This window comes from Grampus griseus, assembly GCF_964374135.1.
Source record: "Grampus griseus genome assembly, chromosome: 8".
Classification (NCBI taxonomy): Eukaryota; Metazoa; Chordata; class Mammalia; order Artiodactyla; family Delphinidae; genus Grampus; species Grampus griseus.
The window spans coordinates 71059371-71073505 of NC_139002.1; the positions used below are offsets into that span (position 1 = coordinate 71059371).

The 14135-nt window shown below is 37.4% G+C and overlaps 1 protein-coding gene across 7 annotated transcripts in view; it reads right to left on the reverse strand.

The window, feature by feature from the left end:
- The window catches only part of SOX6 (SRY-box transcription factor 6), a 624429-nt gene that overhangs the window by 85427 nt on the left and 524867 nt on the right, over positions 1 to 14135 (reverse strand). For 6 of the 7 annotated variants that reach the window (XM_082660447.1, XM_082660450.1, XM_082660446.1 and 3 more), the window contains 2 exons: positions 9182 to 9331; positions 2790 to 2973 (listed from right to left, as the gene is read on the reverse strand). In XM_082660447.1, coding sequence (XP_082516573.1) covers positions 2790 to 2973; positions 9182 to 9331 — 334 coding nt within the window. The remainder of the gene's footprint in view (positions 1 to 2789; positions 2974 to 9181; positions 9332 to 14135) is intronic. The other variant, XM_082660449.1, reaches the window with a different exon arrangement.

A 14135-nucleotide genomic window follows, 5' to 3' on the forward strand; every position in this document is an offset into this window, starting at 1 on the left:
TATATATATATATATATATATATATATATTCTGGATATATCTAACAATTAGTGGGGCAGTAGTGGTGAAGAAAGGGGTGGGGATGGGTGCAGAGACATCTGTGCAGGCTGACCATTATATCTGGTGTGCTAATACAGGAAAGTTGTTTCTGGCCCAGCCAAAAAAAATCTGTGAGGCTACATGTGTCCTTTAGCAGATATCTGTATCTGTGTGTTCATATGTCCACTGCAGGAGAGAAGGGGTGGGAAGGAACATACCGCACTCTCTGTTCCCCAATCACTGGCTGGTTAATGAAGCATTCTACTCATCATGCTGCCTCAGTTATTTACTAAGAGAATGACAACCCATTTCCTACCCCCAACTGGAACACCCACTGTTCTCAGTTCCCTGTCTTCGTGATAGTAAGGCTGTATGTGTGGGAATGGATTTCACATAAGTATACAGCTTCAAATAAAGTGAAAACATTTACTTTCATTATATTCCATGCAACACAGAAGGACAAAATTCAAAATTAAACTAATTTTCCTCCATATCTTGCATTTTACTGTAGGTTAAAATTAATACTTTAGATGAGGCTTTCCAATTTTAGGCAAAAAGAAGGCAATTGCTTGCTGACTGATAGATTTCAGCTGCTGTGGTAAAGTTTAATGAGATCAGCTTGCATGTATCCTGGTATGAGCATTTCATAGCACATGCATGTGTGTGTGTGTGTGTGTGTGTATCTGTGTGTGTGTGCACACACCTCACAGAGACAGAAGGGACAGAGGAAATCAGACTATAATCAAGCTCACATCACACGTCTATGTGTGTGCAGTGCATGTGTGTATGTACTTGAGTTTAGAAAATATCACCAACACTATCTATGGAAAAGTTCTAGAAAGTTAAACAGCCACTTTTTAGGATATAGAAAACCCATATCTTTTGCTCTGAAGCTTTTCTGATTAAAAAAAAAATTCTATCCAGTATTGTCTGGACAAGAGTGCTATTACTTCAGCTCATTTCTAGCTCACGATCTAAAGAATACGCTCTGCTGAGGTATAAACTCCCATAAGAGCAGGGCCTGTGAAACAGTCGTCTTTGCCCTCACAATGCTCAGTACAGAAGACAAATGCTTTCCAAACAAAATTCAGAAGTGGATTATAGGAGGGCCATTTCAAGATCAAGCCTATTATTTATCCTCATGTTGGCTTTTTTTCCCCCTCATCTCACGACTTTCAACAATTCAGCAATCATGCTGGAAATGATTCATTTCTCTTTCCCACAGCAATCCCACTGACTTGGAGTGAAAACCTCTGGGCCCCTGAAAGAGGCATCCTAACTCAAAAAGAGAATAGGCTGCTGTATAGATCCTAATGTCCCCAATTTCAATGAGGAAGATTTACATCTCATCATCAGAAGATTCACTTAGATTCAGCATAGCTCAGCATATATTCCAACTGTGAGTTTATAAAAAGAGCACTGAGTTATATGTCAGAGGACCTGGATTCTAGTTTTGACTCTGCTAATTAATACCTACATGGCTGTGGGCAAGTCATTTTAACTGTAAGACCACAATTTATTATACAATGAGAGTAATAATAATACACTACCGAACTCATTGGATTATTGTGTAAAATCAAATGAGATAAGATAGGCAAAATGGTTTTTTAAATTGTAAATGGCTACACTTACACATTATTTTATTTATTACAGGAAGCAATTCAGGCTATAGGATTCAACAACACAAGGAAGGTAATATGGTGAAGAAATGCTAGTTCTAGTCCTTAATGCCTTTGAAATTTTGTGTCTTTATTTGAAAATTAAGAGACTTATAGAGCATAGTAACAATAATGTTCATATTTATTTGGCTGTCTGCTACTACATGCTTTCGTGCTTTCGCAATTGCTGTCTCATTCCACATGCATATGTAAATGTGTTGCTGTTCGGTTGTCCAGTCTTTTTAAACTGCATGCCTTCTGGGTGCCAGATGCCATGTTAGGCACTTTATATATTTTTTCTCTTTTAATTCTCATAACAACCTATGAGCTAGGTAATAATATTTCCCTTCCAGATATTAGGAAACTGAGTTCAAAAATATTAAATACTTTTCACAGGGTCACATAACTAGTAAGTAAAAGTTCTCTCTCAGTCCAAGTCTGCCTGATGCCAAATCCCATTTTTTTCTCTATACTTCTCATACCTGGGTATGAATATCCCTAGAGATACCTGGCAATACATCAGAGAATGTAAGGAGGCAGAGGATCACTATGACATATCTTACTAGACATTAACTTTATTTCATATGATGGCAATCAAGTGTGTCATTCATATTTGCTTCAATGCAAAACTGATATGGGGTAAGATGTAAAATTCACAAACATTTTACAAAGAAAATATAAAATGTCAAATAAATTTTGGACTTTTGGCAGGCAGCTTTTAGGCCAGCTTCCTTTAGGCCCTTGGAGGGTTCATGTTCACTCTTAATCTGCCTAGAGTTGCTTCAGCAGCAAAGCACTGACCAAACACAGAAATTTCTGTCTGTGAGTGTTGGATCTAACTCATCATCATCTGAAGAACCCATCCCAGCAGGATTTATATTATAACCTTTTCTAAAAGTTCTAGTCACCCAAGACACTATAACTGGGTTATGCTTCAGCAGAAAAGATTTTACTTTTACTTTATTTACTTTCACTTTTTTTTTTCTTGGACTAAGGAACACTTTGGAAACAAGAATCAGTCATCAGTAAACATGTTTTGCTTTCTTTTACCTAATTCATAAGTCTCTTCCTGGTGTTGACATTTCCATTTACCTAAAGAGGATCCTCTTCCCAAGCTTCCTCCAATGGGGCTGGGGATGCTGCTTTTGTTAGGCAGATTGACAGGGCTGGTTTTGCTGGCTGGAAAGAGGCTTTGGGTGGGAGATGTTGGAGACTTTACAGGCTCAGCTGTCTTGGGTCGGGATGAGAGATTCAGCGGCTGTGCTGCTGCTTCATCCTACAAGTTTACCATAAATAATTATTTATTTTTAAATGAAGCATGTTATCACTTAGTAAGCCACAGTTATTTTATACCTCAGAGACAATGCCACATTCTCCTGCAATAATAACAAAAGAAGCTAATGATCTACCTCCTTGAAGATTCATCAGAAGGAAACCTCATTAATTTCCCTGTGTTATGTTTCTATTTACATTAACTGTGTAGTTGGATCATTCTTTTTGCCAAATTAAAATCTGAATTAGCTCACATTACAGCTTAATTTCCTAATGTGTTTTCAGGGATCTAAATTAACCTAGGGCATTTACAAAGAATTATTTAAAATTTCAGTAGCTCTGTAGTGCTTCTGTGTTATTCTCTCTGAAAAGTTCCTGGAACTATAAATAGGCTCTGCCACTAATTTTTTAATATATATTTTAAATCAAACAATAGCAAGTACTTTAAAAATGGAAACACAAAGCCTTCCTCTGCTCTTCTGGGCCTTTGCCCAGGGAGCCGCATGCCACAGCATGGCTTCTATGTGGCTTCCTGGGTGTGGGCACTCTTCATGGTCTATATTCTGGTCTCTATTTATGTTTAAAATTAATTTTTGCAAAGAGCAAGCACACATTATAATTATGTTTTACATACCATGCTATATACAATTTATTTTTCATGTCTAAAGTGATGTCTCTTTATATTCTTTGCTACATATATTTACAGAATGTCTATTTTAAGATGCCTGTTTTTCTATACTGAGCACAGTATTCAAATACCTGGCTTGTAACTCTGGTTTTAGCAGGAGCTTGAAAGCTAAGCTCCTCACCTTTATTTTGTTTCATTTATCCTGCCATAAAACACCCTTAACAACACTTCCATCATTCTAGAAATTTAATTGTAATATGAGCATATTCATTTAAATGTTCAGTTTCAAAATCTGCATTATTGTGTTTAAAATAAATTGTCATCAAATGTTAACTCCTGTTTTGCTTCTGAGAAGACACAGAGAACTTGCTTTTAATGTTATTGTTTAAAACACACAGTAGAGCTTGGAAACTGAACTTTCTCCCCTGCGGCAAACATGTGACCTCTCTGGGCTCGATTTCTTCATCTATAGAAAAAAGGGTCTGATTCTAGCTGATCTCTAAGGTCTCTCCCAGTACTAATGGTCACTGTTTAAGAGGGAACAAAAAGGGATGCCAGAAAACAGTACTCAGGAAGGAGGATTAGAAAGAGAAAACGAAAATAACATGCACAGAGGAACCTTTATGTACTAACACCATGCTAGACGTTTTCACAAATATTAGCTCATTTAACTACCAATAACTCTATGAGGCTGGGCAGTAGTATTCTAAATTTACAAAGGAAGAAGCAGTTAGAGTGATAAAATGACTGTCCAAAGTCATACGTGGAGGGACAAAATTTGAATTATAGTTTATTGGGCTCCAAATCCCAGGCCCTTTTTCTACTAAACTATCAGCTAAAATAAGTCACTTGATAATGTAGGGATACCCTAGCTTTATTCTGTTGTTTTGTTTGTTTGTTTGTCTTGGTAGGAAATAAGTAATCTGGCACATCTATGGTGCAATGCACTTTCATCTCTATCCAGACATAGGATAGGTTCTCAGGAAACATAGTTGTATCCATTACAAATGTCAAAATTATCTGATATGCTTAATTACAATTTACTTGCCTTTGCTCTGAACTCAAAGGATATTAGACTAGTTAGTTCCTTTACTCCTATCTAAATAATAGTGATTTATAAACTAGGTGTTTAGTTAGTTTTCTCCACATTTCTTTTACTTGGGGTTTACCAAGCTTCATAAGGTACCTGAGTTCAGAGTCTTCCTCAAATCTGGAAAAATTTCAGCCATTACTTCTTCAAATATATTTTTCTTCCCTTCCTTCTCCTCCTGGGGCTCCAGTTGCATATATGAGGCCATTTGATGTTCCACAGCACTGATAGTCTTTTTTCTATGTATTTCATTTTGGACAGTTTCATTGTTATGTCATCAAGTTCACTAGTCTTTTCTTCTATAATATCTAATCTGTTGCTATTGCAAAACAGTACTAATCCAGAGTACTTTTCATCTCAAATACTGTATTTTTCATCTCCAGACATTCAATATAAGTTTTCCATGTCTTGTCCTATAATGTTCATGTTTTCCTCTATATTCTTGAATATATGGAGTTTATAACACCTGGTTTTACTCAGTTTTGAATATTAGGCAAACTTCACATATATTATGGGTTTGGTTCCAGACCACTGCAGTAAATCAAATATCACAATAAAGCGAGTCACATGAATTTTTGGTTTCCCAGTCCATATAAAACTTACGTTTATACACTACTGTAGTATATTAAGTGTGCAATAGCATTATGCCTAAAAAAACAACGTATATACCTTAATTAAAAATACTTTATTGCTAAAAAAATGCTAACCATCATCTGACTATGCAGGGTTGCCACCAACATTCAATTTGTAAAAAGTGCAATAGCTGTGAAGCACAATAAAATGAAGCTCAATAAAAAAGGTTATGGGACTTCCCTGGTGGCACGGTGGTTAAGAATCTGCCTGCCAATGCAGGGGACAAGGGTTCGAGCCCTGGTCCAGGAAGATCCCACATGCCGCGGTGCAACTAAGCCTGTGCACCACAACTACTGAGTCTGTGCTCTAGAGCCCATGAGCCATGACTACTGAGCCTGCGCGCCACAACTACTGAAGCCCACGTGCCTAGAGCTTGTGCTCTGCAACAAGAGAAGCCACCGCAATGAGAAGCCCGCGCACCGCAACGAAGAGTAGCCCCCACTCTCCACAACCAGAGAAAGCCCACACGTAGCAACAAAGACCCAACACAGCCAAAAATAAAAATAAATAAATTTATTAAAAAATAAAAATAAAAAAGGTATGACTGTATATTCTAATTTATTATTTATTCTTATAATTCAGTAATTGCCATTTCCACCAACAATGCCACTGAGCATGGGAAGCACCTATTAACTCCCAGTCAAGTCAGTCCCTTTCCACAATGGCAGGCCTGTTGTTGGTCCTCACAGCCTGTCCTGGCCCAAGAGAAACTTTGTGGGTGAACAGGAGCAGATATGCTTACCTCTTCACTTGGCTATAGTTGGAAGTCCCTTATAAGAGCTGTTTTTACTGTCTTATCTACTAATTCTATCATCTGTGTTATTTTGGGGGTTGTTTCTAATGATTGATTATTCTTTTCATCATTGTTCATCTTTTCTTGCTTCTATGAAAGCCTGGTAATTATTGAATACATGCTCCACATTGTGAATTTTACAGTGCTGGGTTTCATAGTTTGTATATTCCTTTAAGTATGTGTGGACTTTGTTCTGAGACACGGAAAGCCTTACTAAGCTTACTTTTAAGCTTTGTTAGGCAGGTCCAGAGCAGTCATTAATCTAGGGATAATCTGGCCCCACTAGTGAGGTAATACCCTGCTGGGGACTCTACTTGGTGCCCATGTGTCAAGTGATCTTTCCAGTCTGGCCAGTGGGAACACAAATCATTCTCAGTTCTTTGGGAACCTTGCAATGGTTTTGTCTGCTACATCTGGTCTTTTTCCCTGGCCTCAGGTAGTTTCCTCACATGCAGTACTCAGCTAAATACAGGGGAACCTTCTGCAGATTTCCAGTGCTCTCTCTCTATATACAGCTCCCTCCTCTGGTACTCTACCTCACAAGTTCCATCTACTTGGCATCCTTAAACTCTGAACTCTTGTCTCTCTACTCGGGAAGGCTTCCAAACTGCATGTGGCTACACGTCCCGCCCCACCCGCCCGCCCCCGCACTATTGCCTGGAAATTCTCTCTAGACAGTAAGATGGAACAACTGTGTTGCTTGCCTCACTTGTTTCTCTTCTATCAGGGGTCACTGTCCTGTACTCCTATTGGAAATGTCTGAAACTACTGTTTTATATATTGTGTCTTGAGTTTTACTTGTTTAAGTTTGGAGAGTAAGTAAATCCCTGTTCCTCCATAATGGTTTAAAATGGAAATCTTCTAGGTTTCTTTTAGGATCTCTCTCGGTATACAACCAGATAGTTCAGTTACAACCACTACTACCACCCACCACCATCTTCTTTATTAGCATCAGATTATCATCAACGTCATCGCTATACTAACATTTATGGAATAGTCACTATATTCTAGAAGATGTATTATCTCATTTAAGACCCGTAAAAATATTAACTTCCATTTTACAGAGGCAAAAACTAAGGCTGAAAGAAGTAACTTGCCCAAGGTGACACATCTAGTAAAAGTGACAGAACTGACATTTGAACAGAAACATCCTTACTGCTGATGTTGACAATTATAGCAAATAAAAATTCTGGGGGAAAAAAGGAAAGGAAGACCGTCTATTTTTATTTTTGTTACCTTCAGCTAACAATGTCCTATGTCACGTAGTCGTGTTATGTACAGAGGGAAAGAATGACTACAGAGAGAAACATGAAATATTTTAGTGACCATAATTCTTTCAATTAGCAAAATATAAGATTATTTTCAGAACTTCTGTAATAATAGGTAGGAGCTATTTTAAAAATTTAAAACATTTGCTTTATGTCTTGGTCTATATATTTTTACTCACACATACAATAAACAGTCTAATAAGTATAATAAATGCCTCCTTTGTTATTAACATAAAGTATAGTCAAGTCAAATTATATAGAGAACTCCCTAAGAATTTGCATGTGGTCAAGTGAGTAATAAAATTCAGTTGGCCCACAAAACTGGAATGGTAAAAGCAAATAGAAACTTGAATCTAACCAGGGAACATTTTACTCATCCAGTAAAGGCTTGGTTTGGTGCAGTTCCATTTGGCCAACCCACTTATAAAATGACTTTTTCATGTTAAAATATCTAATACTCAATACCTCAAGTCACTGATGTTTGATATGCTTATACTCCAACAACTATAATTAAACAAAGTGCCTTGGTTTGAGTGGTAGTGTTCTCTTATTCACAAAACGAAACTCTTGGAACACAAAATAAATAGTCTGTTTCCATAAGTTAATACTATCTTATTAAATGTAAACCGCCTATTGTCATATCTCAATATTTCTAACAACAAAGCATACATGTTCATCTACTTCTTTGGAGAATCTAAAGGCATAGGTGGCATTAAATTAGTTCCTTTGGGTGGGCACTGGCAGAACTATCCATCCTAACTATGTTTACTTTTTTTATCTTTGGTATTTGGGATCCATATTTTTTAAGGGCTTTTCTGAAATCTCAAAGTCCCTATCTGTAAGTTTTAGAAAATAAAACAATTTCAGTAATTCTGTGGCCTTCAATGCTGTTTTGTTGGCCTTAGATGTTTCCCATGTAATGAGTTAAAAATAATTGCAAAATTTCTCCAAGTGCAGTACTTTGGGCACATTACAATAATACATCTGTGCTTAACATATCCCGCAAAGTAGGTAAGTCAGTGATACAAAACAATTGTTTCTTTGAGCTGTCTGAATTTGTTAATTCAATACAGGAAGCACAGGCAATCACAAAAGCCTGTAAGTACCAGCTGCAGCACAAAGTTAGACTGGATCATCAATTCCCCTCTGTCACCAAGCACCTCCTGGCTACCCCATTTTAAGACACTGAAAATCAGTGAGGAAAGGATCTATTAATGTTTCAGTCATAACTTGGGCAATCCTGTTTATCCTATCACAACTATATATGGCATCAAAGCATGATTACGTTATGACACCACTCATTCCTCAGAGCCACCACATTTATAACTATTTTTGAAGGAGAGAGCTTTATCAACAAACCATATAAAGTCTAGCACTGGGTTCTATTTTGTCAATCTAAAGTTTTGAGATCCTCCTCCTCTAGCACTGTAAGTTGGCTCCCCACCTGTTTAAGGAAGTTAGAGAGAAGTGTCACAAGACTATGACAAAGACTGGTAATAAAACCGTGGCCATTCATGCCAATGAACATTAAAAAATAAACGCCAGAATCCAAAGGGGAAAAATCCTTGAGAAGTAAGTATGCAGATATAGGTGAAGATCTCACAATATGGCACTATTGTTATCAAAAGGGAAACACCTGTTTCTCAGTGCTCAATCATGAAATTTACAATAAAGAGGAGCATTTTGGGGTTCCTTTAGGCTGTTTTGCTTCCTGCCGTTTATTCCCAACACAGCCTGGTTCACTACCTTTCTTGTGAAGCTATTTTCCAAACTGTTTCCATAATCCTGCAAAGTAAATACCTTAACTTGAGTTACAGGGCTGGTCCCTCTCTTTTCATTTTTTATCCCAGTAGGTGAGACTGCCCCTGCTGTGTTTGGTGGCTGTGGAGTTGATGGCATCTTTGCTCCAGGTGACACCTGCATGCTGGCCAGCTGAGCGGCATAGAGCTGCTGCAAAAGAGGGAAGACAAACATCATCTCTTTAAATGCAGCTGAAATGGAGTTTCAAAAAAACTTACCGTATTGTTAGATAATTGTTTCTCTGACAGCCTTGCAATTTCTCTTTCACTATTTTAAAAGAGGAAAATGAAAGAGAATAAACAGTATAACAGAAAGAAAGAGCAATGATATGGGAGTCATTATTCTGTTCCTGGTCCTTCTAGAAATAAGTTTATGACCCTAAACAAAGGATTGAATTGCTCTAGGACTCGATGTCTTCAATCATACAAAAAGGAATTTGACTAAATGGTCTCAAATATTCTTCCTAGTACCTAAAATCTTCATAAAAGTTCTTTAAAAGTCGGTATGTCCATTCATGTAATTTTAATATTCATGAACTAAGAAACTGATCTAAACTTTCCTAGGGATTTCTGGAAGAACATCATTCTAATCCAATACTGACTAAACTTCTCTGGGGATGCTGACCCTTCTGGATGATAAGAGTGCTGCCCTCAAGATCCCTGAGGCCCAATGCCAGTCCCTCCTTCCTCAGGGTCTTATTTCTATGCAGCATATAACATAATCCAAAAGAGAATATAGCCAGATTTGTGGGGGAACAAAATCAAGCTTCTTTTTCCTAGCACAGGATGTGAAATCCTTAACTGTAGAGTTATTAGCTTTGGGGTGAAATTGGTGATAAATGAATGTGTTAATCTGCTATGGCTAACCAGAATTCAGATACCTCAATTTTAACAGAATTTCATGCTTGAAAATGCCATTCAAATGTCTTCTTTTCTTCTTATCATCAAGAATTAAGCCATAAAGATTATGACTACCTTAATAGTCATATTTCTATCATAATAAATAGAAAGCTTCCTAGTTCATTAACCACAGAGAAAATAGCTCAAACTTTGCCATATTAGTAGGGGAGGAAAAACAGGTGGTTTGTATGTAATTTCCAGCATTACTAACATTCAGATGGACAAATAAAAAAAATTACAGACCTTTCAGCACATGTAATTAAATGAAAGCTTAATAAAGAATAACTTGCAAGAGCCAGATGTGCTTATGTCATGATTGTTGCTTTCTTTGGACCAATTTTTCTAATGTAACAAGCCTCTAAAGAAATTAAAGTTTCATAATTCTGTATGTGCAATGACTCAGTGGCAAGAAAAATTCACAAGTAAGAGTCAGTCAAACTGCTAGAACTTCGGGGGAAAGAAAGGACTATCTTGTTTCCTTTTTCCTTGTTTCCTTTTATATCTTTTTCCTTTAAAATCCATCCAGGTGTCTTCAAAGGGAGTGGGGCGTGGGGGTGGGGGTGGATGCTGGGCCAGGGAAGAAAAGTCCTACACTGAACGGAGGGGAAAAGTACTGGCTATATGGTGGCTGGTATCATGACCAATATGCCTTACTATTGAATATTAAAGAGTCAGGAAATCTTCAAGAGACAAGAGTCCTTAGACATCATTTATGCCTTCATTTTACCTCATGATTCACAAGATCAGAAGAAAGTCAATTTGACTCAATCTTGAGTCCTTCAAGGAACTTCAATTAGTGAAGAAAAGCAGAAAAACAAATCTTTGGACACAAATCTATTTTTTAAAAGGCTGACTAAATTCAGAAATCCTTCAAAATAATTGAACAATATAGTTGCCTTGGAGAAACAGAGTAGCGTTCATTGCTCCCTCTGAAGTTTCTACAATCATCTATTTTACATCCCGTTCTAAAAGCTTGTACCTAAGAGAGGCAAGCTGCCTTAGAACTGTTGATTCCTTGGAATTCCTTGTGCCTTCTGGTTACTGATATGTTAGAGGCAGGAAGAAGTATAGCCACAGTCTGTAAAACTCACAGACCTGGGTAAACTGGACAGTAGAATATCGATAAGATTTAGTAGAATGAGCCTTGAAATAGAAATCAGAAATTAGAGTCCAATGCAGAGATAGAAAGTGCTCATGAAAATAAAAATTTTCACATTCTGCCTAACAAAATTTATTAGTTTAGATAGAAGTATAGAGCTTTTCAGATTGAAGACTTTAGATCTGACTTGGAGAAAAGAATGCCGTTCATTGAATAGGCATAGGTTTATAGAACAATTTCACAAATAGCTCATCTTCTAAGCGAACATTAATTGAATATGTTCCATATGCCAGGCTCTGTATTAGGAGCTGAGGAGGATTCAAAGTCTTGGAACAAGCATATAGCTCTGGAGGAGATGGAAGATAAAGATCCTTAACAGTTGATTTGCACCTTTCCTGCAATGCTTATCCCTTTTTTTAACTTTGTGTTTAATTATGCACATGTCTTATCATGCTTGATAGACTGTAAGCTTACTGAAGTCATGATCAGCCTAATTGTTATTATTATTATTTTTTTGTGGTACGCGGGCCCTTCACTGTTGTGGCCTCTCCCGTTGCGGAGCACAGGCTCCGGGTGCACAGGCTCAGCGGCCATGGCTCACGGGCCCAGCCACTCCGCGGCATGTGGGATCTTCCCGGACCGGGGCGCGAACCTGTGTCCCCTGCATCGGCAGGTGGACTCTCAACCACTGTGCCACCAGGGAAGCCCAACCTAATTATTTTTGAATGCCTAGCATCAACAATAGTGACTTGCAAATAAGAAATAACCAATCAATATTTTCTGAGTTAATGTGCTAAATATAAAATCCCTGGATGTTAGGGAGGAGAGATATTCTCTCTATAAATGAGGCAACAGCAGTGGTATACGATTATATTTATTGTAAATGTAATGAATAATTTCATGGTGTTGAGTTTTAAGAAATAAAAGGAAAATAAATTCGGTGCAAATTAAATTATACTGTTTTACAAGAAATTATTCTTTTGAAGTCATTTTTAGAATGTTGACTAGATAGCTCCTCAATAACTGCTAGCTTCACTAACCCATCTTACACTTTTCTAACACAAATTGTAGTATTAATTTTTCTTCTCAGCCTAGTTACTTATAAATTTAAAGTTTCCCTAAATGCTACTGCATCCTTTTCTGAAAGAATATAAAATACTAGTTATTCAAATAAATAGCTTTATAAGTTAGAAAACTCCTTTGCAAACTAATGGTTTAGGAAGGAAAAAGGTTAAACTCTGATTAACTATTACATAAGCATTTACAAAAGTCATTCCATGTAAGATTCTCAGAACACAGTTCATAGTCATAATGATGATAATAATATTAATTTCCAAACAACACTGAGGTTTAAAAAATCAACAATGCAGTAAAGCTTATAACAGGCTTAGCCAAAGTCCTTTAAACGTTTATACTTTGGTGAAGACTGTTTTTGTAAGTATAGGTTCTTCCATTTCAATTTTGAAAAATGTTCACTGGTTGTTTGGGATATTGAATTGTCTCTTCATCCAAAATATATAAAGACATGCAGAGCATACATGTAAAAATGAGCCTTGTTAAATATTTTTCAAAATTATAAAATCACTCATATTTTATAGGAGCACTTTAAGAAATGCTTTTACTATTTTATGGCTAAATAAACCCTACCTTTATTATTAGTTCAGTTTTAATAAAGTAGCCAGCACTAAAATTTTGGTAAGCTGAACAATAACATACTTAGTACCTGGAATTGAAAGGGGCTTAACAGATCATTTAGTCTAGTCTGACCTCTTCATTACACTGATAAGCTGAGGTCTAGAGAACAGAAGTAGCACGCCCAAGATCGTATAGTTAGTACTGGAGCTAGAATAAGAATTCTCTAGCTCTCATTCCAGCATTATCATTTAAAGTAGAAATGGATATATGAACCAGCCTTGGTACTTTTCAAGCACATTTCCAGTACAGATGAAATTTTCAATGGCAAATCTTTATTAAATGTGTACTATTAACTAAACACTGTGCTAAACAATGGAGGTGCAACAACAAGCAGCTCAGAAATAGTCCCTGCCTTAATGGAGGTATTAAATAAATGCTTAGGTAGTAACTATGAATTACAGTTGGAATAAGTGCTGAGAAAGAAAAATATAGAACGTCAGGTGGCTGTCTAACAAAGGTATTTAATGTAGCCTGAAGGACTACAAGGATCAGAATAGCTTCTCTAAGGAAGTAATGCTTCAACAACTATCCATGTGGAAAGGTTGATAAAGAACATTCCCAAAAGAAGACACATCAGTTATTATGGCTCTGAGGCAGGAAAGAAGGTAACGTTTTTCGATGAACTTAGAAAAGGCCAACATGGTGCGACTGCTGAGTGAGCATAGAGCGGCATGAGAAGAGGCGAAAGAGGGGTAGGGTCTTATCAGGCCACATTAATAATTTCAGACTTTATCCCCAAAAGAGAAGTACCTAGAAAGAGCAATGAACTAGAACCAAGACACAAAGACTCTTCTATGCTTTATCACTAACTCATTGACCAATCTTTTTTTTTCCGTTGCGGAGCACAGGCTCCGGACGCACAGGCTCAGCGGCCATGGCTCACGGGCCCAGCTGCTCCGCAGCATGTGGGATCCTCCCGGACTGGGGCACGAACCCGTGTCCCCTGCATCGGCAGGTGGACTCTCAACCACTGCGCCACCAGGGAAGCCCCTCACTGACCAATCTTTTAAGCACAGGATTAAGAAAGTCCTATGAAGATCTCACAAACCCACAAATACATATTACCTCTAGTAGTGTTTCTGGAATTCTGTGTCCTGAGACTAGCCTTGGATCCTAGTGACACTTTAATAACTAAGTCTGCTTAGATTCAGCACAAAACAGTAGGTCCTACCAACCAAACTCAGCCTTGTGGTAAAATTCTTGAGTGTCTTTGAGTACACACGCTGGCCTATGGCCAAGACCTAAGAAATGTTTTGTGTCA